The sequence below is a fragment of the Moschus berezovskii genome, chromosome 16 (assembly GCF_049115385.1).
Source record: "Moschus berezovskii isolate FMDL1 chromosome 16, NW_MosBer_1.0, whole genome shotgun sequence".
Lineage (NCBI taxonomy): Eukaryota > Metazoa > Chordata > Mammalia > Artiodactyla > Moschidae > Moschus > Moschus berezovskii.
The window spans coordinates 74974170-75001481 of record NC_142475.1 but is presented as its reverse complement, the minus strand read 5'-3'; the positions used below and the strand labels follow the sequence as shown (position 1 = coordinate 75001481).

At 40.3% G+C, this 27312-nt stretch overlaps 1 protein-coding gene across 4 annotated transcripts in view; it reads right to left on the bottom strand.

Moving 5' to 3' along the window:
• Positions 1–637: 637 nt before the first annotated feature.
• TOX (thymocyte selection associated high mobility group box) overlaps positions 638–27312 on the bottom strand; it is a 330347-nt gene continuing 303672 nt past the window's right edge. Inside the window, exons 6-9 of one of the 4 annotated variants that reach the window (XM_088844457.1) lie at positions 12458–12847; positions 11345–11386; positions 3256–3407; positions 638–2950 (exon numbers count right to left, since the gene is read on the bottom strand). In XM_088844457.1, coding sequence (XP_088700583.1) covers positions 2914–2950; positions 3256–3407; positions 11345–11386; positions 12458–12847 — 621 coding nt within the window. In that variant the 3' untranslated portion in view covers positions 638–2913. The remainder of the gene's footprint in view (positions 2951–3255; positions 3408–11344; positions 11387–12457; positions 12848–27312) is intronic. The other 3 variants (XM_088844458.1, XM_088844456.1, XM_055432473.2) reach the window with 3 other exon arrangements.

Genomic DNA, 27312 nt, shown 5'->3' with positions numbered 1-27312 from the left:
AAAGGATCCCAGAGACCAGCTCTCATCCTTAGCCACGTTTGCTAGTTTGACAAACCTGAAGTTGTTATGTGACTGATTTTCCATTGTCAACTCACTCACAATGGAATGGCAATTGGGGTTTTGGATTATTTTTTCTTGTGGACATCACAGAGACAACTCAACCGTCTCCTAAGTGCTGTCAGACCTTTTTTTCTCTTTTCTTTTCTAAAGAGTTATAACTGTGACTTTGGTGTGTTGGGAAAGATATTCTATGTTCAGAACTATCGCCAAGTCTCTCAGAATGCCTTTTCTGGAAGTCTGGGAATCCCATGAGAGCTATATAACAGAGAACTCGGTGGACACCATCACTGTTCCTTATGGTTACAAGTTGGGAGCTGCTGGGCCCAGGCTGGATTCTGGCTTTCTGAAAAGTGGAGGGTTTCTCAGGCAACATCTGACAGAGGGTGTTCTCAGTGTTTCAGGAAGGAACACCTGTGGCTGGGGTTCATCCCTTCTGGGCCTAATCACTTCTGCCATGAACTGTGGGATCTCTCCTCTGGCTGGGTGTGTCTTTCAGAGACTGATGGATATTCAAATAGAATACGGTCATGCATCATAAGAGTTTTTATTTACGATGTCTTTTCTTTTATTTACATTTTTTTTCGTTTTTTACTGTTTCTGGTGTTGAGTGTCAACACTCTCTCTACCCTGGTTGCACACCTGCTCTAGAAAAACTGTAAACAACATTGTACTTTCCTGTAGAACCCACCTGTCAAAGCTGGTTGTTCTCATCCCGGTAATTAGTTTCTCAGTTTAGACTTGACACAAGTGAGAATGTTACTTTAGCATAATATAATAAATAAAAGACATTAGGTAATTAGTAGTGCTGGTATATTTCTAAAATACTAAACAGACAAACAATAAACTGTGAACCTAATCACATGAGTTCTTATACAGTTTCAAGACAGGAAAATTAGAGCTCTCAGCTACAGTCATTTTAATAATCACATTGGATCTGCATTATTTATTAGTTATTACATGCTCAACTGATTCAAGGTTGTACAATGCCTAAAATCATTTCAAAGCAAGCATACCTTTTGTTTTTTGAATTCTGACTGGATTATATAATGCATATATTTGTATTTAAATTGCTAAGTTTATTTCACACACTCCATGAAAAAGACATCAGCCATTCTCTTGATTTCCAACCAGACTGGTTTTCTTGCTATAACTCTCTAAGGGCATAATTTGTTCTTTCTGATGTAAAAGCTATACCAGCCTTCAGCCAGATTCTCAATGCTTTTGGTTCTTTAGCAAATCCCCAGTACCCTCAGAATTCTCTTGGAAGACCCAGGAGTTCTGGAAAGAGAGTAGCTTGTGGAGGCACAAATGGCAACAAGATCCTCAACTTCTATCAAATTTCAAACTGGGAATGCATCTCATTTTTCCTGTTTGGTTACTCACCTTTCATTTTGAGACATTCTGGACCGTGTGCTTTCCCTTTTCTCCTGTCCTTAGTTTAATTCCTAAATGTTTTCTGGATTTTGTGAAAAGCATGCAGCTTGAGGAATTTGACTGATTTGATTTTAATTCTTTTTTTGGGAGGGGCAGAAATTTAGTCATTTACAGAAATGACTAAAACCAGCTGAGAACCAAGAAGCCACCTTTTCCTCTCAGGTAAGGGAGCTCATCTGTTCAGTCTTGGAGCCCGCGTGACTTTTAGGGCAATCTTCTGTTCTATTGTATGAAGAAAGAAATTCTTAAATATCACAGTTTTTCATTTGCGTCAACCAAAGAAATATAGAAATAGAGGCTGGTTACTTAAATTTGCTGCTAAAATGAAAAGTAGGTTTGGCTTTATTCACTGTAAAAACTAAATTATAAAGTATTCACACCAAGCGTGAATTTTTTTTTTTTGCCAGCAAAAGTTAAAACATCAAAGAAACCTCTTTCAAATACTAACAAATTTACTTACAAACACCTATATTTATTATTTCATAAATAGGCGCAACAGTTTCCATAAAAAAAGATTAAATACAGACACAGTATGAAGAAACAATAATACAGAGCCCTATGTAAAGGTTATAATTTAGCTGTTTTCAATCTCTTTCTGCATCTAATAAAATACCAGGTAAGCATTTGGCAGTTTTATACATAAAAGGGCTTAAATGACATTTACTAACCATTACACAAAAAGTGATACAAAAAAGCAATTTTTCTGCAGTACAAAATAAATGGTGTTTGCGCTTCCCCTCACACGTTTTTTTGTCTGATCAATGAGACAAAGCCAATTTGTTTTTAAATTAAAATCATTTGGGAGTACGTTTTTTCAAATATTTTGAAAATATAGAACTATTAGTCAGTTGTTTTAAAAATGAAGTTAAAAATATGAATGTTTGCCAATTTAACCCCTATTGTGAAATCAATAAACTGGAATGAGCCAGTTTCAAATCACAATTTAGCTACAAAAACATTCACATTTTATACTCTAGGAGAGTGTGACATAGATGCTATTTACAAACTTGCTATGACTGCTACATCAAGCCATTTAAAAAGTCTTTAGTAGTTTCATATAAACACCCATTATGAAAACCAATGGAAAATCCAGGACTTTTATCCAAGACATCTATAGTTGCTAAGGCAGTTACTATAGCGCAGCACTTCACAGCAAAAAACCAACATAAAATCTGAATGGTCCAAAGTTCCTTCAGGGAAAAAGAAAAACAATGTCCATAAAGGATTAAAAAAATAATAAAGATAAAGAAGCATGACTATTTCTTCCAGAGTGGGTGACCCACAAGCTCAAATGGTCCTAAGTGCTTAGCAACTTGTATTTTTTCTAATAAAATGGAGAACTGCCTTGACTGTACAAAGCAATCCACGGTGAAAAGACTTCCCTGAATGCCTCAGTGGAAAGAAGAGGTGTCTGGAGTTTCAGGTAAGGTACAGTGCTTTGTCCCTCTGCATGCCCCTGTGTGGAGAGAAAACAGACAAACAACCGGTGTTAACAAGACAGCCTTGCTACGGGTGACCAAGGGAGATAGATACATCTATCTGCTCTAGCTTGAGCGGTGGGGTTGGGCACGGGAAAGTGCACAGTGAAAGCCAATAGGATTTAAAGGCATTTACTCTTGGAACGCTTAAAAATTTCTGGTTTTGCGAACATGGAACCATTCCAGATTATCTTTTGGAAAGCTGGAAGAAATAAACGATCTTTCCACGATATGCCTGTTATGAGAGCTGTCTGCCACCAGGTGGCGATGGCCGGCCGCTTACCCACTACTGCAGTAGTCGTTATTCCAGTCCACGGGCTGGGTGGGAGGATTTCTGCACCCGGAGCGCACATACTCCATGGCCTGGGTGACCACTTGTGCAGCTGTAGATGTAGGATTGATTATGGTCTGATAGTCGGGTTGAAGATTAAATCCCTGAAAAGCAAAGCAAGTCCACAAATAAGGATCAAAGTGCCTTGTTAAGAAGAAAAGCACCTAAATATTTAGCCACTGTTTGCAAACACTATTGCCTTCTTGCTTGTGCCCCTGCAAGGGCAAGCTAATCCCAAGAAGCCTGAAAACTTAAAACAAAGATGGAAAAGAAGTGCCCACACTCCATCTTTCTTACCTTTCCTTCCTTTAGCCATGTGTTACTTGACTTGTACTCTTGGGCAGATACATTGAATTGAGAAACAATGTAAAATTTAGAAAAGCCAACTCAACCAAAACAAAGAGAAAAGGCCCTAAACCCCTCAGAGTTTATGTTTTCTGTCCAACCCAAGGATACATTAATAGTTAATCCCCAGAATATGCAACAGAATCTTTTCTGAAGGATTCAGGCAGCAGGTGGCTGAGTGTTTTATTAGACTACACCTATTCACATATTGTTCTCAAAACCCTTTTTCTTCATTCAGTCACAAAGGGACCATCTGCTTCTTCTTTTATTTGTACTTCTTTCTCAGCTAAAAATTTCAACCAAAGCTTTTTAACAGTTGTTGGACTAATACAGGGAAGGAGATTCAAAACAACTTGCCACTGGAAAACACAGAGGAGGAAAGGTGTACGACAGAGCAAATATTTTTTAATTGAAAAGTCTATTAACTGGCAAATAATAATCAGACTTCAGGAAGGTTCTTTTAACACACTGGTGTGGTGAAGTGTTGACTTTTAATCCTTGCAGAGCTATTAAAAATTCAAGGACAGAATCTCTGAAGTAGATAGCTATATCTGGTAAACAAAAAGCATTATACGCTATGAGTTATTTTTAGCTTATCTGGTGAATTCAAGAGCTGCATAAGCAAGCTTTGCTGGAAATGACCAAAAAAAGCAACTTAATTAATCTCATGGTTGTCTCTTTTTGCAGCAGATTTCATACATGGTTTTTACCCACTGAAAAACTAAGAGATTTAAAAACAAATCATTTTCTATTTACTTGCAGGGAGCTTCTTTTAAAGGAATAATATTGTTGAGATTTTATCTTTTAAAAAAATCAGCAGAATGATCAGAGAATTGATTTTGAACTAAGGCTATTTCCTTAGACTTTTATTCATTTGCAGGTACCCTGGGTAAAGACTCAAAGACATCTATTATCAAATGTCTTCAATTCTCAGTATTGGCTTTAAGGTATTAAATTATTTTCCATTCAAGGGGTAAAGACTTCAAGCCAGTGTCCAGGCAAACTCCCAACAAAGCTGCTCATGAAAGAGCGCTGAGTGACTGGAGACAAATCGCTGAGAAGTGGAGGGCTCAGTCAGCTTGGTTATTTGACCTCACACAGCTAGAAAGAGTAGTGCTTCCTAAACTAACAACTGGTTTGTGAGAGGGAAGTCTGTTTATGTCGATACCAACTGCAGCTCCAGCTATAAACATTTTCCCAAGCAGGGGGGCGTGAGAAGTGAGAGGAATGCAACTGGATGTTTGGTACTCCCACCCTTCCCAGGCTGGCGTCCACTCTTTCTCCAGACCATCCTGTATCTGTCATGCATGGAGTTTCAGGATGGTCCTGTAATGTCTTAATGGGGCGTACCGTCCAGTTTTTTGGACCTCTTTTCCGAGTGTCTTATGTAATGCTAGGCAGAGAAGCAGGAAAAAACCCCCAGGGCGAGGAACCTCAGGCTGATTTTTATTTCAGCCCCCTCATCAGGGCTGCCCAGTGACCAGAGAGTGTGTTGCTTATTGGATGGTCTCAGGGTCAAGCCCACAGTAGTGGCTCAATAAATCATGTTTTCCAATAAATGAATTTTAACATCAACTATTTGATGCTACTTTTTGAAAGGCCTGGGGAATATAACTGTGTAAATACCAAGGCTTTCCTATCTTTTTAACGTAAAGTTCTCCACATTGGATTTTTGCACAGTCAACAAAACATAACTTAAAAGTAAGTAAGTCTTAAAACTAGAATAGTTGAAAATATCTCATGTTAGGTGAAGGTATGGAAACATATGAGAAAGCAAAAAATAAATAAAAACAAACCAACCTACTTCTAGCCAACACCACACAATCAAAGAACAGAAATGACCATTGCTTTTATTCTATCCAATGAACATGGCCTCTCAAAGTTGGGAAAGAGAGTATCAGGAAAACATTAATTTTTAAGTGATCAGTTTAAGACTAAATGGGTAACTTCAGTTTATAAAACCAAAATAATGTGTTATCTACGAAGCTCAAAGATTTAAAATTTAGCTAACTTCAATGCCTAAACTTAAGATCACTAGTATTAAAACAACCATGGACCAAGGAAAAGACAAGCAAAGCCTGAAGAACATAATTTTACTTACTTTCAATTTAGAAAATGAAACTTTCTTCTGATGACTGTATTAAGAGATGCTGCGGTCAAACCCAGAAATAACGGTATTTTTATTATTGTTGTAAGTATGAAACAACAATGATGATAGAAAGTTTTGAAAAATGTTTGCTTAGTGATCTAATTAAACAAGACTGAATATTTTGCATTTTAAAGCTCAAGAGAAAAATCACCAACTGTTTTGTAGCATGCCTGGAATTTTAAATTTCATTTTCTGGTGCCAGATTGAAATAAAAATAGGAAACATGATAAAGATTAATTTGATGTCAGAAGGGACATTTGCTCTTTAATTAGATTTCTGTAGCCCTAGCAGTTTTGTTGTGCCACCATATCAAGTCCTAAAAATGCCTGCAGCAATACCAAACCATGATCCTCGTATCCACACTTTACTGGGAACTAATTTCATTTCCTGCCTGTCTGGAGAGGTCTTTTCAACAGGCATCAATGTTTTTGTCTTCACAACTGATTTATTCATCAATCTCAATGTGATTTTTTTTAAACCTTTAAATTACACCCAAATCCTAAAGCAGCTGTTTATTACACAAGGAAATTGAAAATCTGTCTGTGTGATATCATACAAAGATTTTTTTTCTTAAGGTTATAAAGGAAGTTGACAGATATTAATGATTTTTTTCTCTTGACCTCATTCGACAGTATAGTGAACAGAAAAAAAGGAAGAAAACTGGACTAAAAAATAAACCCCAGGCCTATGGGTTTAGTGTACAAAATATTATTCTAGAAAAAATAAAACTATTACTCCTAGTGGATGACATGATCATTTTTAGGATACATTCATTTTCAAAAGGATAATAAAATAGCTAAAGTAATGCTGAAAATATGAAACATTACTGTAAAAATACGTAGCCATGAACTTTCTTGCTCTTTCTCTTTTTCTTTTTTTGGTGTTAGAAAATGGGAACATGGCCAGGAAGCAAACACCTTCTCGATAAAGATGATGAATCCAACAGGTCTAATTCCAGCCATAAGCTTTCTACAACCCACTTTGATGACATGAACATCAGCCCGACAGACTGCTGTGATTGTAATAAACTGAGTGACGTGGAGGTGTGACCGACACTCTGGATCTGATTTTCAGTTCAGTTCAGTTCAGTTCAGTCGCTCAGTCGTGTCCGACTCTCTGCGACCCCATGAATCACAGCACGCCAGGCCTCACTGTCCATCACCAACTCCCGGAGTTCACTCAGACTCATGTCCATCGAGTCAGTGATACCATCCAGCCATCTCATTCTCCGTCGTCCCCTTCTCCTCCCGCCCCCAATCCCTCCCAGCATCAGAGTCTTTACCAGTGAGTCAACTCGTTGCATGAGGTGGCCAAAGTATTGGAGTTTCAGCTTTAGCATCAGTCCTTCCAATGAACACCCAGGACTGATCTCCTTTAGAGTGGACTGGTTGGATCTCCTTGCAGTCCAAGGGACTCTCAAGAGTCTTCTCCAACACCACAGTTCAAAAGCATCAATTCTTCGGCGATCAGCTTTCTTCACAGTCCAACTCTCACATCCATACATGACCACGGGAAAAACCATAGCCTTGACTAGACGGACCTTGGTTGGCAAAGTAATGTCTCTGCTTTTTAATATGCTATCTAGGTTGGCCATAACTTTCCTTCCAAGGAGTAAGGGTCTTTTAATTTCCTGGCTTCAGTCAGCATCTGCAGTGATTTTGGAGCCCCCCAAAATAAAGCTTGACGCTGTTTCCACTGTTTCCCCATCTATTTCCCATGAAGTGATGGGACCAGATGCCATGATCTTCGTTTTCTGAATGTTGAGCTTCAAGCCAAACTTTTCACGCTCCTCTTTCACTTTCATCAAGAGGCCTTTGAGTTCCTCTTCACTTTCTGCCATAAGGGTGGTGTCATCTGCATATCTGAGGTTATTGATATTTCTCCCAGCAATCTTGATTCCAGCTTGTGCTTCTTGAGCCCAGCGTTCCTCATGATGTACTCTGCATATAAGTTAAATAAGCAGGGTGACAATATACAACCTTGACGTACTCCTTTTCCTATTTGGAACCAGTCTGTTGTTCCATGTCCAATTCTAACTGTTGCTTCCTGACCTGCATACAGGCTCAGATCATGAACTCCTTATTGCCAAATTCAGACTGAAATTGAAGAAAGTAGGGAAAACCACTAGACCATTCAGATATGACCTAAATCAATCCCTTATGATTATACGGTGGAAGTGAGAAATAGATTTAAGGGACTAGATCTGATAGACAGAGTGCCTGATGAACTCTGGACGGAGGTTCGTGACATTGTACAGGAGACAGGGACCAAGACCATCCCCATGGAAAAGAAATGCAAACAAGCAAAATGGCTGTCTGAGGACGCCTTACAAACAGCTGTGAAAAGAAGTGAAAGGCAAAGGAGAAAAGGAAAGATATAAGCATCTGAATGCAGAGTTCCAAAGAATAGCTAGGAGAGATAAGAAAGCCTTCCTCAGCGATCAATGCAAAGAAATAGAGGAAAACAACAGAATAGGAAAAACAAGAGATTTTTTCAAGAAAATTAGAGATACCAAGGGAACATTTCATGCAACGATGGGCTTGATAAAGGACAGGAATGTTATGGACCTAAAAGAAGCAGAAGATATTAAGAAGAGGTTGCAAGAATACACAGAAGAACTGTACAAAAAAGATCTTCATGACAAAGATAATCACGATGGCGTGATCACTCACCTGGAACCAGACATCTTGGAATGTGATGTCAAGTGGGCCTTAGAGGGCATCACTACGAACAAAGCTAGTGGAGATGATGGAATTCCAATTGAGCTATTTCCAATCCTGAAAGATGATGCTGTGAAAGTGCTGCACTCAATATGCCAGCAAATTTGGAAATCTCAGCAGTGGCCACAGGACTGGAAAAGGTCAGTCTTCATTCCAATCCCAAAGAAAGGCAATGCCAAAGAATGCTCAAACTACGCACAATTGCACTCATTTCACACGCTAGTAAAGTCATGCTCAAAATTCTCCAAGCCAGGCTTCAGCAGTATGTGAACCGTGAACTTCCAGATGTTCAAGCAGGTTTTAGAAAAGGCAGAGGAACCAGAGATCAAATAGCCAACATCCGCTGGATCATGGAGAAAGCAAGAGAGTTCCAGAAAAACATCTATTTCTGCTTCATTGACTATGCCAAAGCTTTTGACTGTGTTGATCACAATAAACTGTGGTCTGATTTTAGGATTATCAATTCATTGAGACTTCCAGTCCTCTTAACCTGCGGGATTGTCTCCGGTGATCTACCCTGACTCTGACCTCACTGCCCATCACTCTCGTTCCTCACCATGCTCCCCACTGGCCTCCTTTCCATGTCCTGGATAAGCCACATTCCTCCCAGTTGGCCCTCCAGGCCAGAGGAGTCCCTTCTTCTTGCTATGCTCCCTGCTGGTATCCACCCCACTCCCTTCCCACCCTCTGATTCCTAGAGTCTGCCTCCTCTTCTCTGTCTGCTCTTGAGATGCCTTCTTTTTCCGTCCCAGCCAAAGGCCTGCTATTCCTTCATTCACACATCCTGCAGTTTGTCCCCCTGTTTAATTTTTCCCATTGGATCCTAATAACTTACCTGTTCATCTTATTCCCACTGCTCCCCTTCTCCATTCCACCCCCAACTCTGATGTGAGCTCCATGGGGGTAGAAGTTGCTCGATTTCAGCCAGCGCCTGGCATGTGTTACGGGGTTCAATGAATCTTTTTCGAACAAATGAAAAATTTTTAAACTTTTAAGGATTTGAGATTCTACAAACTAGCCGGTAATTTCTTCTAATATTTAAGCTTCTGCAACTCATTTTTTTTATTCCTTCATTTGTTAACTTGTATCTTCAGCAGTTATTTTATTGACTACCTACAATGATCAAGGCATCATAGTGATTTTAGTTACCATGGTCTCTGCAGCTGCACTGACTCTCCATTTTGGGTTCATGCCATTTTGTCTTCTATTATTAATGTAAGTTAAAATCAAGTCCTACCATCTCAATGAGAAAACTTTCTGAGATACAATAATAGAACTCACTTAAATATTGATGAGTAACTTGTCCAATGTAATCTGCCTTATTTTTTCCTATTAAGATTCTATATGGAAAGACACATCTCCTGAGTTTCCAAATGTGGCCTTATGTAATTCAGACATGTTTGAAAACTATTCAGGGTCACATCCAGCTCATCTAAGGTACAGAGTATAAATAGACAATGAACTGTCTCTGAGTGGATAAATAAAAAGTGTTCTCTCTGCACAGAGCTCTGGCCCCCAACCTGGAGAGTGGACCACATCCCCTGTATTTTTTTCTCTGAGAAGAAACACCCCTCACTACAGCACTGAGAGCAAAACATGGGCCTTCAACTGTATAGTACCCTTAGGCAGAAGTCACCCCACCCGACTGAAGGTCTCTCAGCTCTTCACTCAAACACTACTGGTTCATTAGAATGCAAGGAGCCCACGAATGTCCCTTTTATCAAAGTAATGTCTGATGGAAAGAAGGACAATGCTGCTGCTACTGCTGCTGCTAAGTCACTTCAGTCGTGTCCGACTCTGTGTGACCCCATAGACGGAAGCCCACCAGGCTCCCCCGTCCCTGGGATTCTCCAGGCAAGAACACTGGAGTGGGGTGCCATTTCCTTCTCCAATGTGTGAAAGTGAAAAGTGAAAGTGAAGTCGCTCAGTCGAGTTCGACCCTTAGCGACCCCATGGACTGCAGCCTACCAGGCTCCTCCATCCACGGGATTTTCTAGGCAAGAGTACTGGAGTGGCTTGCCATTGTAAGGATCAGTATTAACCCTGTGACACCACTGCTTAATCTCACCATCAGCGAACCAGAGGGTTATGCACCACTGATCACAGGTCCTGCCACTCCCTCCCTCCCTCCCCCCGGGCCTTGAAAAATAAAATGCTGAAACCCTCTAGAGAGTTGGGGTATTCAAGCAGAAGCCACACCCATTCTCCTTGCACTGGGGCCTTTCCCATAAAGGCTGTCCTTTTCTTCGTCACAAGCTGGGGTGGGAAGACCGGCTTCACTGCACTCATGTGGGATCTTAGTTTCCAACCTGTGCCCCCTAGGACCCTATTAATGTCACTCACTGGTCACAAACCTGCCGTAGACAAGCCGTAGACAAGGAGGTCGCTCTTTCCCAGTGAGTCTACAGCTTGTCTGTTGAACAGGTAAGTCAGCCATCTGAGCTTTATCAATATCCTTTGGCTTGGGGACCAAAGACGACTTCGGTAGAGAGATGAGTCCTTTGCTCTCCATGATCATTTAATCTCAGCACTAACTAGGATTTACAGAGCCTCCCAAGTCTTAGGAGAAACTGTTAAGAATTGACAAGAACAATTAAGAGTGAGAAGCAGCAGGCCTAGCATTTAAGAATCAAGGGAGGGGATATATGTATACCTATGGCTGATTCATATTGAGGTTTAACAGAAAACAACAAAATTCTGTAAAGCAATTATCCTTCAATTAAATAAAAAAAGAATCCAGGATCTGACTACTGAACACAGCTAGGTTTGAATTCTAGCTCTGACCTATGGGCAAGTTAGTCAGCTCTGCTGAGCTCTGTCTCCTCACCTGTGAGATGAAGGCAAGGTCAGGACCTGCACTGTGAATTTTCTGAAATTAAAGAGGAGGTAAGGTAATGTATTAAGGTTTGTAATTGTCACCTCTTGGAAATCCTATCTATAATAACAATAATAAAAATGGATTTGGGACTATGTATATCTGATTCCTTTTTCTGCCTCCCCTCCACCCCACTGTGGCCAGCTATAGACTATATCAGAGGGCTTCTATATCACTCTTACAGGAAGACTCTGCATATTTAATTATAGACCTGGGAACAAGTCATTGGATTATGAAAGTGATAGGTTAATTTGATATGATTTATAGTTTCTACCTTAACCTGTTTTTTTAAACACATTTTTAGGATTTTTAAATGCTTTATATTCAGTTTACTTTACATCATTTGCTCCTAATTGTCAAAATTTAAAATAACACTAAAATCCAGAAATCTTTGAAAACGATTTCAAAGACAAGGTAAGCTAAGATTGCGCACAAATGGTTTCCATAATTGTGGGGTAGACATGGAGGCTTCTAAACGTCCTGTGTTTTCTAATCTATGTAGAAGCCAGATATCCATTTTAAAATAAAACTCTAGTTAGGTTAACATTTTCATTTCTTAGGACTGTTAAGGTTGTACCAAATTTGATACTTCTGACCAGAAATAGTCGGCCTGATTTCATCTTGCAGGATTTGTTGGATTCAACAGGTGTACCATCAAGAATTTCTCATTTCTGAACAATACACTGATTATATATGTATATGTGTATATATATGTGTGTGTGTGTGTGTGTGTGTATGTATATATGGCAGACTTCTCAACTCCAAAGAGATCTTTAGCAGTAGTGACATCTGAAAACAACAAATGCGCCTCACTCAAAGGCAGAAAGCAGAGAGACGAGAAAGATGGTTACCGTGGGAAAAAAGTCAGGGATTATGAAAGGCAGAAGCTGTTGTGATCCTGCGAGGCTGCCTGACTCACCCCTGCAAGTTAATTTTCAGGAAGCAGGTATTTAAGAATTCCCATTCTCTCTCCACTTACAAAGAATGGAACCCCCACCCAATCCACTGGAGGAACAGGTCCCCCAGCACCTCTGAAGGGGTGCCCAGGGTCCGACCCCCACCTACCTGCTGCATGGTGGGGGAGTGTAAGGCGGGCTGGACCTGCATGGGGAGCTGGGTCCCCAGAGGCTGCTGCATGGAGAGCGGCTGGTGCTGCTGCAGGCTGAGATGCTGGTGAAGTGGGGGGCTGATCTGGAGGGGAGGAGGCGGGGACACGGCCATGTTGGCTATAGAGACAGTCACTGGCATTTGGTTGTTGGCCTTGGGTGCTATGCTCCTGGGGAGACTGGGATGCATGGCGGTTAGGTGAGGGTTCATTCCTGGTTGTTGGTGGTAGTGGGAACTTAGGTACAGAGCTGAGTGGGCCTGGCTGGGCCCGGGGAACACTGACGGCGGTTTGGCATTGATCAGCTGCGGAGGCTGAGCCGTCTTCACGTCAACAGGCTCGCTGTAGCTCTGTGGAGACACAAACAGGAACCGAGTTAAGAGGCGGACACCCAGGCACTGTTTTTTTCTTAGCAAGATGCTCTGTGAGTTCACTCATGAACGATCACGTGGATCAATACTCTTGACTCCAAGAACTCTTCCACTGTCACTTGCCATATGACCTTATGCAAGCCTGAGCTCATTCCACCTCTTTTATGAAATCTAAAACAATGTATGTTGACATTTTTCCTTTGCTTAAATGTTAAGCTCTAGTTTGGTGCCTTTTCTCATCATCCAAAGATGAAAAGATGAGGGGTGCGTGCGGTGGATGCAGTCAGTGTCCTACCAGGAACTGCTAGTGTGGCTCACTTGGAAGGGAAGAGTCAGTGAGGGAGTTTTTCTGTTGACTAGATGCTTCGCTTTTTATTTTTCCTTTTTATATTCTCAAAGAGCCTTGACATTAGATATTGCATAAAGAAAACAATGTTGGTTGATGGAAATGGATAAGGAAGAAAGAGTTCAAAAATACCTTTCTGAAGTCATATAAAACCACATTAATATATCTTCAAAGTAACCGGAGAGCTCATCTTGATTTTTTAAAAGAGTTGGTGATGAATTGTCCTCAATAATGAACTGGATAAAAATAATCTCTCTCAGAAATTTTAGACTCCATCATAAATTAATACAATTTTTCCCGAATTTTTTTACACACCTTCAAATGGTCATTTCCTAATATCTTTTTAATTGACTTAAAAACTAGACATTTCAGTGGAAGCTGAAAAGTATCAAGAGTGAACCCCAAGGTGTTTCTTCTTGGGTATGAACCTGCCTCCTACTTTTGCTGAGAGGAAGAGACTGCAAAAAAAATGGTAAAAAGTGAAACCAGGTAGAGAAAGAAGATGCCGAAATTTCTTTCTGGAGAAAAAAGTCAGTTGGTCAAAATAAGATCTTGAGGATGCATCTGTGACCTTATTCAGTGCCTCTGATGTCATGCTTCTTCCATCAATAAGTCAACACGAGCCTCTCGTTACCCAGCACAGCGGGGCCTTCCTGGGCTCCCCCTGCTCAGTCTGTGCAGCTCAGGCACTTTCAGGAGCCTGGTTCATCACACACAGTGACAGGAAACTCCGTGTAGGGACTTCATTGCACAAGTCAGCCAGCAACACAACTCACTTCCTCCTCACAGTGTAGGGGATTGAGTGAGAGCCATAGGAAGAACGGTTATGTATGTGTGCTGACTGCAGGAGGCCAGGCTGGGGTGCTGGACTGGTGGCCTCACATACTCTCTGCATAGAAATGACCTGAATGACATCTCTAAAAATACATCAACCATGGAGATGTGGGGTCCTGTGAGACCCTGATTACTCCATGCAGAGTAGATAGTAAGGAGAGCCCTAAAGAATTCAAGCTCCTCCAAAGAACTTTCTCATTATATTTATCTGTGTTAGTAGTGATGCAGTTTTCTGAAACAGGAGTAGACATTGACTCCCTGTCTTCTGCATTAACATGAAACAGGTAAAAAATTGTTCACAAAAATTTTCAAGGAAGGCTTTGGATCAAAAAAGTTTTACTAAATGTAGTACCTAAAAGGTACTTTCAATTGATAAAAAAAAAAATTGAGTCATTTTTTTTGCTTCCATTTAAAAATTCTTATTCCTGGTATGCAGAGCAGTGAACAATTAAAGGAAAAGGTCAAATGGATTAACTCAGGCTGTGTAAACAGTGACTTGTTTTACATCAGAATAACACAGACTGCAGTGATATGCCTCAAAAATCATCCCATATATGCCAAGAAGATTATGTACTTGTCTGTGTGTTTAAGTCATGTGGGAAAGTGTTTTCACTGTGCTGCATTCTCACTTCTTTTCCCAGTTGTGGAAGGGCTAATTTCATATTTAGTCACACACGGCGCCAACTTCATACAGGAAAGGAACAATCACACAACGACCAAGAGAGCTACAAAAATCAATACATGTTAGTGCATCTTCCTTTTCGCTTTATAGTTGCTTTAATTTCTTAAACAGAAGAAAAATCACTCACAATTCCTATACTATTAAAATTATAAAATATATGTCATTGTAAAACGTTTTCACTTTTTATTTCTGGAGCCAATAATCACATCATTATCTAGTGACATGGTGCACACAGAGCTGTAGATAGGTATCCTGAGCGTGTGTGTGCATGGGTGTGTGTATGTGAAGACAAAGAGACATGTTCAGATATGTTCATACACTCATCTTAGGCATTCCAACAATATTTAAACAAGCCTAAAGGTGCTATATTGGGTTGGCTAAAACGTTTGTCCAGGTTTTTAGGTACCATCTTATGGAAAAAAAGTCAAATGAATTTTTGGCCAAGCTAGTACTTATGGTACATTTAGAAATCACTAACTGTAGTAGGTACAGACGCTCAGCAAGCAGGTGGGCTGGCTTCATGGACCAGAAGTCAGTCCTGGTGAGCAGTTTTAGGGATAAAAAAAGTTTGAGGGAGTTTGCCCCCAACACAGTTTCCAAACTGTATTAGAGGGATTTGTGGAAAAATAAATGTCCTTCAAAAACAAGTTTCCATGACAAAATATGTGTGGGAAAAGCACTGGGTCAAGGGGGGTTAGGAGGGCTCCTCTCCTGTGGGACTTGTCAGACTTCAGTGTGTAATGCACACTGTGAATTTCTGAGGGACTACCAGAGAAGTCTTTCCTCAGTGGGTCATTGCACTGAAATAGTCTTCAATTGGAAACTAATTCAGAAGATGAATTAATAAATTACAGAAACATAGCTAAAATGACAAAGAGAACACACATTTCAATTTGAATAGTCATATCTCATGCCTCAAATAAACTAATTTGTACTGCCCCCAAATACATACTTAAATTACATCCGTCTAGGTGTAACATCAAAATTATCCTTTGTTTCATGTTTACCAGAATACTATCTGTATAGAGAATTTCATATTCTAGGTCAAGAATGGTGACACCATTTCTTGAAGGAATTAGCAAATTGGTAACTTTTCAACTGTAGCCTAGAATTGCTAAGGCATAGGGCTTCCCTGGTGGCTCAGACAGTAAAGAACCTGCCTGCAATCCAGGAGACCCAGGTTTGATCTCTGGGTTGAGAAGATCCCCTGGAGAAAGGAATGGAAACTGACTCCAGTATTCTTGCCTGGAGAATTCCATGGATAGAGGAACCTGGTAGGCTACAGTCCATGGAACTGCAAAGAGTCGGACATGACTGAGGAACTAACACTTTCACTTTTCTTGACACAGTAAGGCAAAATTCAAAATAAACCATGAATCAAATTCTCCTGAATTCCACTTTCTATACTGTGTAGAGATAAAGACAGACACACAGACACAGATAGAAACCTACTTGAGATACTTCACTGCTGACTTTGAGAAGATTCTCTTTTCTCATGGTAACTAAACACAAAATCAAGACTTCCGGGAGAAATATCAATAATTTCAGATACGCAGATGACACCACTCTTATGGCAGAAAGTGAAGAAGAACTAAAGAGCCTCTTGATGAAAATGAAAGAGGAGAGAGAAAAAGTTGGCTTAAAGCTTAACATTCAGAAAACTAAGATCATAGCATCCGGTCCCATCACTGCATGGCAAATAGATGGGGAAACAATGGAAACTGTTTATATTTTGGGGTTCCAAAATCACTGCAGATGGTGACTGCAGTCATGAAATTAAAAGATGCTTGCACCTTGGAAGAAAAGTTATGACCAACCTAGACAGTATATTAAAAAGCAGAGAAATTGGAGCCAATTTTACAGAGTGAAGTAAGCCAGAAAGAAGAACATCAATACTGTATATTAACGCATATATATGGAATTTAGAAAAATGGTAACCTGAACCCTGTATAAGAGACTGCAAAAGAGACATAGGCATTTAGAACAGTCTTTGGGACTCTGTGGGAGAGGGTGAAGGTGGAATGATTGGGGAGAATGGAATTGTAGCATGTATATTATCATAAGTGACCAGTCCAGGTTCGACGCATAAATTTTCCTCTGTTCAAAAAAAAATAAAAATAAAAAGCAGAGACATCACTTTGCCAACAAAGGTCTGTCTAGTCAAAGCTATGGTTTTTCCAGAAGTCATGTATGAATGTGAGAATTGGACTATAAAGAAAGCTGAGTGCCTAAGAATTGATGCTTTTGAACTGTGAGGTTGGAGAAGACTCTTGAGAGTCCCTTGGACTTCAAGGAGATCAAACCAGGCAATCCTAAAGGAAATCAGTCCTGAATATTCATTGGAAGGACTGATGCTGAAGCTGAAACTCTAATCTTTTGACCATCTGACATGAAGAAGTGACTCACTGGAAAAGACCCTGATGCTGGGAAAGATTGAAGGCAGGAGGAGAAGGGGATGACAGAGGATGAGATGGTTGAATGGCATCACTGACTTGATGGACATGAGTTTGAGTAAGCTCAGGGAGTTGGTGATAGACAGGGAAACCTGGTGTGCTGCAGTCCATGGGGTTGCAAAGAGTCGGACATGACTGAGTGACTGAGCTGAAACACAAAACATTTTGTCTATTCAGCCATTTGTTTGTCATTTGTCTTCTCCATTCTAAAGCATGAAGAGATCAGTACTGTTAAGCCTATTTTGAAAGAGTAGTATTTTTTAATCACTGCAAGGACTGTAACAAGTCAAACAGATTTCCAAAACTAAGGATTTAGACAACACTTGAAACAATTTTTAATACACACAGAAAAATTTTTGGGAAGTCACATGTTTTCCCTACACTTTTGAAGTCGCTGAATATAACAAGATAAATAATGAAACTAGCCATGTGCCTAAGCATGGCAGGCACTCCATTGGGGTTCTCTTCCTGCATTTTCTCTTCGCCATAATTTCCTGCACCATCAGGAAAGGATGTTTTCTGGGGGGCTGCATGGCTTGTGGGATCTTAGTTCCCCTATCAGGGACTGAAACTGGGACCTGTCAGTGAGAGTGCTGAATCCTAACCACTGGACCACCAGGGAATTCCCAGGAAAGGGTTGTTTAAAGGTTGGGACTAGAAGCTTGTGTGTCCCATCTGTTACAGTGCCAAGTACAGAGAAGACAAACATATTTGCTGAGTGACTGAATGACTGTCCTTGAACAATACTGGGAGTAGTCACTGTTGCCCTTGCTGAGACTACTGACGAGACACACCATTCCTCTTTCTAAGAAGCAGGTCTTCAAATCTTTGAAAACTCAGAGAATATCAGATTGCTCTTCACTGTCTGCTCTCATCATGAACCACACCCTTTTGGAAGAAGTGGGAGATTACAAGCCTAGCTTTGCTGTTTCGTTGGATCCCGTGGGCTCTGCTCCCCACTGGGCCAGGATGGATGGCAGGAAGCAGGGAAGCTTACTGTGTTTCACCCCTGTCTTGAGAATTTATATCTTTATGTAGAGATCCACTCATTTAGGCAGGGAAAAAACTTGCTTGGGCCTCACTTCTCATTAATTCTTAATCAGACTAATAAATAGACACAGAGTTGTTTCACTGTTTTGGAAGATAGGCAAAACAAGTTCATTTTCCATAACAGTGTCATGAATTCATTATCTGATTAAATGGAAATATGAAGAAATCCTAAGTTTAATATACTCTCACCATCATTTTCTTCGAATTAAACTATGAAAGCAAGGTTTGTTGTTGTTGCTTTAGTTGCTAAGTCATGTCTGATTCTTTTGTGATATCATTTTGCAAATAATGATATTGTATATGAAGATCATTATGCTTTCCATTCAGAAACTAGAATTACTTTCTCATTCAAACTAAATCATTTAAATTTGTTTCTAATTCCAAATGCATTAACCACTTTTACTTAGTGGTGTGTGTTTTGTGTCAGTCACCTGCCAAATGTAATTCTATCAGTGTATATACACAACTGAAAATCAGCCCTTGAATGTGACATTTTCATGGGGGTGAGTGTGTACTTGTTACTGGTTTATGAGTAAGTTCTAGTTCCTGTTTTCTTTTGGGCCACTGATTCTAAAAGATGTTTTCTATAGGCAAAATGGTCTGTGTATGTTCAGGGAGGGGGGCAAGCAGAGACATTTTGGGTCTTTCCAGTAGTTTTTCACAAAGGATACAACTCTATAAACATCAAACTACTTCGTATTAATCAAGTTGTTGATTGCCCGAGATAATTTCAATCCCATTTACTTTGCATTATGAAGATAATATTGCATAGTGTATAAATGCTCCCTTTCTAGGATGATAAGTGCTATAAAAATGAAAGATTGACAAAGCAATTGTTATTTAAAATAGCAAAGCATAAACATAAGACATAAAGCTCAGTGGAAGCAACAATATAGGAGTTGCTGAACCAAATCAGATTAATAGTCCATCTAATTTGATTCTTGTTTCCAGCACTGACCAACACTTGATGCATTGGAAATTAAACAAAATTTATGCACTTACTCAATTGCGCATTGTTACTTCTGGAAGGAAAATTCTTCTTGGTACTTGCAGGTGATTAGCTTACACCCTGAAGCATGAGATTTTATTATCTTTAAATCACGATCTGGGCTTACAGAGCTTCAAATTTTATGTGAACAGTCATAAATTGATCCATCCTATTTTCAAATTCAGAGTGTTTCAATAGCTCTCCCTGGCATGAATTCTATGTTACTCTCATCTTGTAAAAAGAAATGATTTGTTTTGAATTTAGTCCCTTTTAATTGAACTGAGGATTGTATTTATTATTGGTCATGGCAAAAGACTGAGAACTTTCTTAATTTAGTTCAGTTCAGTTCAGTTCAGTCGCTTAGTCATGTCCGACTATGTGACCCAATGAACTGCAGCACACCAGGCCTCCCTGTCCATCACCAAATCCCGGAGTCCACCCAAACCCATGACCATTGAATCGGTGATGCCATCCAACCATCTCATCCTCTGTCGTCCCCTTCTCCTCCTGCCCTCAATCTTTCCCAGCATCAAGGTCTTTTCAAATGAGTCAGCTCTTTGCATCAGGTGACCAAAGTACTGGAGTTTCAGCTTCAACATCAGTCCTTCCAATGAACACCCAGGACTGATCTCCTTTAGGATGGACTGGTTGGATCTCCTTGCAGTCCAAGGGACTCCCAACAGTCTTCTCCAACACCACAAGTCAAAAGCATCAATTCTTCTGTGCTCACCTCTCTTTACAGTTCAACTCTCACATCCACACATGACCACTGGAAAAACCATAGCCTTGACTAGATGGACCTTTGTTGACAAAGTAATGTCTCTGCTTTTTAATATGCTGTTTAGGTTGGTCATAACTTTCCTTCCAAGGAGTAAGTGTCTTTTAATTTCATGGCTGCAATCACAATTTGCAGTGACTTTGGAGCCCAGAAAAATAAAGTCAGCCACTGTTTCCACTGTTTCCCTATCTATTTGCCATGAAGTGATGGGGCCGGATGCCATGATCTTAGTTTTCTGAATGAGCTTTAAAACAACTTTTTCACTCTCCTCTTTCACTTTCATCAAGAAGCTCTTTAGTTCTTCTTCACTTTATGCCATAAGGGTGGTGTGTCATCTGCATATCTGAGGTTACTGATATTTCTCCTGGCAGTCTTGATTCCAGCTTGTGCTTCTTCCAGCCCAGCGTTCCTCATGATGTAGTCTGCATATAAGTTAAATAAGCAGAGTGACAAGATACAGCCTTGACGTATTCCTTTTCCTATCTGGAACCAGTCTGTTGTTCCATGTCCAGTTCTAACTGTTGCTTCCTGATCTGCATACAGGTTTCTCAAGAGGCAGGTCAGGTGGTCTGGTATTCCTGTCTCTTACAGAATTTTCCACAGTTTATTGTGATCCACAGTCAAAAGCTTTGGCATAGTCAATGAAGCAGAAATAGATGTTTTTCTGGAACTCTCTTGCTTTTTCCCAGATCCAGCAGGTGTTGGCAATTTGATCTCTGGTTCCTCTGCCTTTTCTAAAACCAGCTTGAACATCTGGAAGTTCACAGTTCACGTATTGCTGAAGCCTTGCTTGGAGAATTTTGAGCATTACTTGACTAGCGTGTGAGATGAGTGCAATTGTGCAATAGTTTGAGCATTCTTTGGCATTGCCTTTGGGGTTGTAATGAAAACTGACTTTTTCCAGTCCTGTGGCCAATGCTGAGTTTTCCAAATTTGCTGGCATACTGAGTGCAGCACTTTCACAGTGTCATGTTTAAGGATTTGAAATAGATCAACTAGAATTCCATCTCCTCAACTAGTTTTCTTCGTAGTGAAGCTTCCTAAGGACCACTTGACTTCACATTCCAGGATGTCTGGCTCTAGGTGAGTGATCACACCATCGTGGTTATCTGGGTCATGAAGATCTTTTTTGTACAGTTCTTCTGTGTATTCTTGCCACCTCTTCTTAATATCTTCTGCTTCTGTTAGGTCCCTACCATTTCTGTCCTTTATTGAGCCCATCTTTGCATGAAATGTTCCCTTGGTATCTCTAATTTTCTTGAAGAGATCTCTAGTCTTTCCCATTCTATTGTTTGCCTGTATTTCTTTGCATTGATCGCTGAGGAAGGCTTTCTTATCTCTCCTTGCTACTCTTTGGAACTCTGCATTCAAATAGGTATATCTTTCCTTTTTTCCTTTGCTTTTCACTTCCCTTCTTTTCACAGCTATTTGTAAGGTCTCTTCAGACAGCCATTTTGCTTTTTTGCATTTCTTTTTCTTGGGGATGGTCTTGATTCCTGTCTCCTGTACAATGTCACGAACCTCCATCCACAGTTCATCAGACACTCTCTCCATCAGATTTAGTTCAACATTGTCCTTTACCGTACATTATAAAAAGATTCCATCAACTCTGTAAACTTTGGCTCAAATCAGAGACAAAATCTCCAACTTGATGTGTGACCTTGAAGTCATGAATCTGATTACTTATACTGAACATGCCAGAACATACTTGTCCAAATGTTGTCTCTTTCCAGGCTGGGGCTTCCGAGCAGCTGTACACTTATTTCAATAATGCTGCTTTTACTTGGAATAAATATCTGGGAACTTCCCTACAGGATTCTCCCCAGCGCCCGTGAGACACTGCTTTATATATCCTTAGCCAGCTCTCTGTCTTTGGGTGGTGAATTTGTATTCTGGAAACAGTTAATAGTCACTGGAAGCCAAGTCTGTGGGATGTACATGGGTGATATTTGAGAAAAAGAATGAGGTGTTAAAACAGTGTTACAAGACTGATTTGCTAGTGGCTCATAATTTGCTGAGTACAGTTCTGAAAGAGAAGTTTCCAAAATCTTTTGAATTCTGGGGGCAATAACAAAATAAGTTTGTAGCCTCCCTAGGTGACACCTTTGAATGCAACACTCATTTTGGGAATATCAATTCTGGTCTATGTGGTAAAATGAAACTAATTCCAATTGCTTTAAAGTTATACATTGTTTTTCAATCTGTTGAGACTTAGGCAGAGGAGTTTCTGAGTCTAGGTAAAAACTCTGATTCCTTAAGCTTTACTTAGACCAACCCCAAATGACCTTAAATAGAGTGTAAAACCTCTCCAGCTCAGAAGCCATAGGCTCCACAATGGCATATATTTTTAGTCCTCAGACTCTTTGTAGGCTTCCTCGATTTAAGGGTCATAAAGACCATTTCAATTAAGGAACCCACATAGGTGATTTTAAAAAATTGTTTAGATCATTCCTTATCTTTATAAAAGAATATATCTATGAAGCAAATTTTTCTTATGTTCAGTTAAGTTCAGTCACTCAGTCATGTCCGACTCTCTGCGACCCCATGAATCACAGCACACCAGGCCTCCCTGTCCATCACCAACTCCCGGAGTTCACTCAAACTCATGTCCATCGAGTTGGTGATGCCATCCAGCCATCTCATTCTCTGTCATCCCCTTTTCCTCCTGCCCCCAATCCTTCCCAGCATCAGAGTCTTTTCCAGTGACTCAACTCTTCACATGAGGTGGCCAAAGTATTGGAGTTTTAACTTTAGCATCAGTCCTTCTAATGAACACCCAGGACTGATCTCCTTTAGAATGGACTGGCTGGATCTCCTTGCAGTCCAAGGGACTCTCAAGAGTCTTCTCCAACACCACAGTTCAAAAGCATCAATTCTTCGGCGATCATCTTTCTTCACAGTCCAACTCTCACATCCATCCATAACTACTGGAAAAACCATAGCCTTGACTAGACAGACCTTGGTTAATGCCACTTAAAATTTTTCTTTATATCAAAGCAGCTGTGTAGACACCTAGAATATGATCCAGCTAAATCCTGAATCATACACAAAACTTTCCTAGTTCTTTGTGCACCTATCAATAACGTTAAAAAATAAACTTGATAATAATAATATTTGCTGATATTTATTAAGTACTTTCCTGTGTTCAAGATGTCAAACAATGCAGTTTATATAAGAGTTTCCTATTTTATTTTTATGGAAAACTAATGATGTAGGTCCTATTATCTACTATTTGATACATGAGTAAACTGAGACTTTAAATAGCTGAAAAACGGGCATAAAAGCAAGCAGTTAGGAAGTGAGAAATCTGGAATCTGAACCCAGATGGAGCTGCCCTGAGTGCCTGCGGATATTTCTGCCCTCTGAGGACTCTTTCTGTACAACATTGGTGGTGCCTCGGAGGTTCTTTAATGTTCTCCTTGGTGCCTGTGGAAGCACAGATGCTGAAGAAGCCTTCAAGATCTACTCCAAAACTTATTTATAAACCTTTGCTTCCTGCTTTTAAATTTCTCAATGGAAAGAAATCGTTTGCCTAAACAATCTAAGAGTTCGGTAATGCTCCCTGTTCTGATTAAATTCCTCTAGGGTGACATGGTATCTCCATTCTTGTTCTGGAATCGCTGCCCATGCCTGACAGCCATCATAGGGTGAATATGCCCATATCTTTTATGTCAAATCCACTCTTCTCTGTTACTATCTCCTGCCCTCTCTTTCAACCGCTTGGTGACTCTTTCCTTTGAAATCTCTCCAACTTCTCTCTTTATAGAGTGTAAAACTGAAAAGTTAATTCATTCAGGTCTAATCCAGCCTGTGTCTGCAGCACCCAATGATCCCTTTCTTGTGACCCTCAATATGCATGTTTTTCCATGGTATAGTGGCCTGTCACCGAGCAGATCTCACTGTGGGAAGGTCTGTCACTGGTTCCACATGACCATGCAAAGCATGTGTGCAGCTAAACAGCATGGCACAGAGGGGAGCTCCTCAAAGATTCTGCAGGCCCCAGTGTCCTATGAGGATCTTGGGCCAGCCTCTGGTGGCGGGCAGCCTTCTATCCCTCAACCCCAGCTTCATTTAACCAGAACAGCTTTACTCTTGGCTAGCTAATTTGTAAGAGTTGGCATAGAATTTTACTGAGGATAAGAGGCTGCAGGTCTAAAGATATAAAACTTGACAGTCACTCAGGGTAGAGAAAAGCCTACAAGCTTTGGAACGAGAGAGTGAGGGGTCTGAGCTCTCCCTCTGCAACCACCAGCCCCTCCTTGGTCTCTTAGACTTCAATTCATATAGTCTCTGCCTAGAGACTGTGCAGAAAATGGGGCTAAATCTTTGTAGGGTTATTGTGACGATGAATAGAAATATATGTAAAATACCGAGCACAGCATGTGTCACATAGTATCTACTTGATAGCAAGGTGCCATTTGTATTTTTGTTCCTAAACAAAATTCGGTGTCTAGCTGGGAGTGTGTCTGTATTGTCATTTTCAAGTGTGAAGGTCAGAATATGCTACTACAACTGAGTTTCTTCTTTTTGGGTTAACTTCAATTTTTATCCAGGTCTGATGTCTTGTTAACTAGTATGCTGGGTTAGATGGTATATAATTCATTTAAGTGAAAATGTAATTGAGAGGAGAAGAACACTGTTAATCCTGTGACTCAGTCTCATGGGTGGAGCCAATGTTCACTGACTGTTTCTATTTTTTATTATGTTCTGTAAGAAGCAGCTAATTTTAGCGAGTACAGTTTCAAGCCTCTCAAGTATCATGGAATACTTTACTTTAATCTGCTGTGCTCATAGCTGGGCTCTCAGCACTGAGCCCAGTGCCTGATGTGGGGCAGGTGTCATGCATCCCTGGCTCGGGTGCAGAGTAGGGCCTGGAGTGAGAGCACCGAGAAGTAGCCGACCCAACACTGTTGCACATTCGCAAGGGCAAGAGCTGCTGGCCCAGGAATGCAAAGCCACATTGGGTGAAACAAATGCACTGCATAGAACATTGCTACCAAAATGTGCATGAATAAATCAAGGAGGCGTAAATCAAATTTGAGCATTCTTTGGCATTGCCTTTCTTTGGGACTGGAATGAAAACTGACCTTTTCCAGTCCTGCAGCTACTGCTGAGTTTTTCAAATTTGCTGGCATATTGAGTGCAGCACTTTCACAGTGTCATCTTTTAGGATTTGAAACAGCTCACCTGGAAATCCATCACCTCCACTAGCTTTGTTCATAGTGATGCTTCCTAAGGCCCACTTGACTTCTCATTCCAGGATGTCTGGCTCTAGGTGAGTGATTACACCATTGTGATTATCTGGGTCATGAAGATCTTTTTTGTACAGTTCTTCTGTGTATTCTTGCCACCTCTTCTTAATATCTTCTGCTTCTGTTAGGTCCCTACCATTTCTGTCCTTTATTGTGCCCATCTTTGCATGAAATGTTCCCTTGGTATCTCTAATTTTCTTGAAGCGATCTCTAGTCTTTCCTATTCTGTTGTTTCCCCTCTATTTCTTTGCACTGAGGAAGGCTTCCTTATCTCTCCTTGCTATTCTTTGGAACTCTGCATCAAATGGGTATATCTTTCCTTTTCTCCTTTGCCTTTTTCTTCTCTTCTTTTCATTGCTATTTGTAAGGCCTCCTCAGACAACCATTTTGCCTTTTTGCATTTCTTTTTCTTGGGGATGGTCTTGATCATTTGAAAAGACCCCGATGCTGGGAAAGTTTGAAGGCAGGAGGAAAAGGGAATGACAGAGGATGAGATGGTTGCATGGCCTCACTGACTCAATGGGAGGCCTGGTGTGCTGCAGTTCATGGGGTCGCAAACAGTCAGACATGACTGAGCGACTGAACTGAACTGAAATCAAATTTGCCTCAACATTTTAGGAAAATGGACACTGAGTTTTGGCTAATACAGTATTTCACTGAAAAAGGGACCACAGGAAACCACCAACAAACAAAAAGACAATCTATAGAATGGGAGAAAATATTTGCAAATGATGAAACTGATAAGGGGTTAATGTCCAAAATAAACAAATAGCTCATACAACTCAATATCAAAAACCCAAACAATCCAATCAAAAAATGGGCAAAAATCTAAACATATTTCTCCAAAAAAGACATAAAAAACACTGATAAAAGAAATCAAAGAGGAAACAAATAGATGGAGAAATATACCATGTTCATGGATTGGCAGAATCAATATAGTGAAAATGAGTATACTATCCGAAGCAATCTATAGATTCAAAGCAATCCCTATCAAGCTGCTGCTGCTGCTGCTGCTAAGTCACTTCAGTCGTGTCCGACTCTGTGTGACCCCTTAGACGGAAGCCCACCAGGCTCCCCCATCCCTGGGATTCTCCAGGCAAGAACACTGGAGTGGGTTGCCATTTCCTTCTCCAATGTGTGAAAGTGAAAAGTGAAAGTGAAGTCGCTTAGTCGTGTCCGACCCTTAGCGACCCCATGGACTACAGCCTACCAGGCTCCTCCATCCATAGGATTTTCTAGGCAATAGTACTGGAGTGGCTTGCCATTGCCTTCTCCGCCCTATCAAGCTACCAATGGTAATTTTCACAGAACTAGAACAAATAATTTCACAGTTTGTATGGAAATACAAAAAACCTCGAATAGCCAAAGCAATCTTGAGAAAGAAGAATGGAACAGGAGGAATCAACCTGCCTGACTTCAGGCTCTACTACAAAGCCACAGTCATCAAGACAGCATGGTACTGGCACAAAGACAGAAATATAGATCAATGGAACAAAACAGAAAGCCCAGAGATAAATCCACACACCTATGGACACCTTATTTTTGACAAAGGAGGCAAGAATATACAATGGAGAAAAGACAATCTCTTTAACAAGTGGTACTGGGAAAACTGGTCAGCCATTTGTAAAAGAATGAAACTAGAACATTTTCTAACATCATACACAAAAATAAACTCAAAATGGATTAAAGATCTAAACGTAAGAGCAGAAACTATAAAACTCCTAGAGGAAAACATGGGTAAAACACTCTTCGACATAAATCACAGCAGGATTCTCTATGACCCACCTCCCAGAGTAATAGAAATAAAAGCAAAACTAAACAAATGGGACCTAATTAAACTTAAAAGCTTTTGCACAACAAAGGAAACTACAAGCAAAGTGAAAAGACAGCCTTCAGAATGGGAGAAAATAATAGCAAATGAAGCAACTGACAAAGAATTAATCTCAAAAAATACAAGCAACTCCTGCAGCTCAATTCCAGAAAAATAAATAACCCAATCAAAAAATGGGCCAAAGAACTAAACAGACCATTCCCCAAAGAAGACATACAGATGGCTAACAA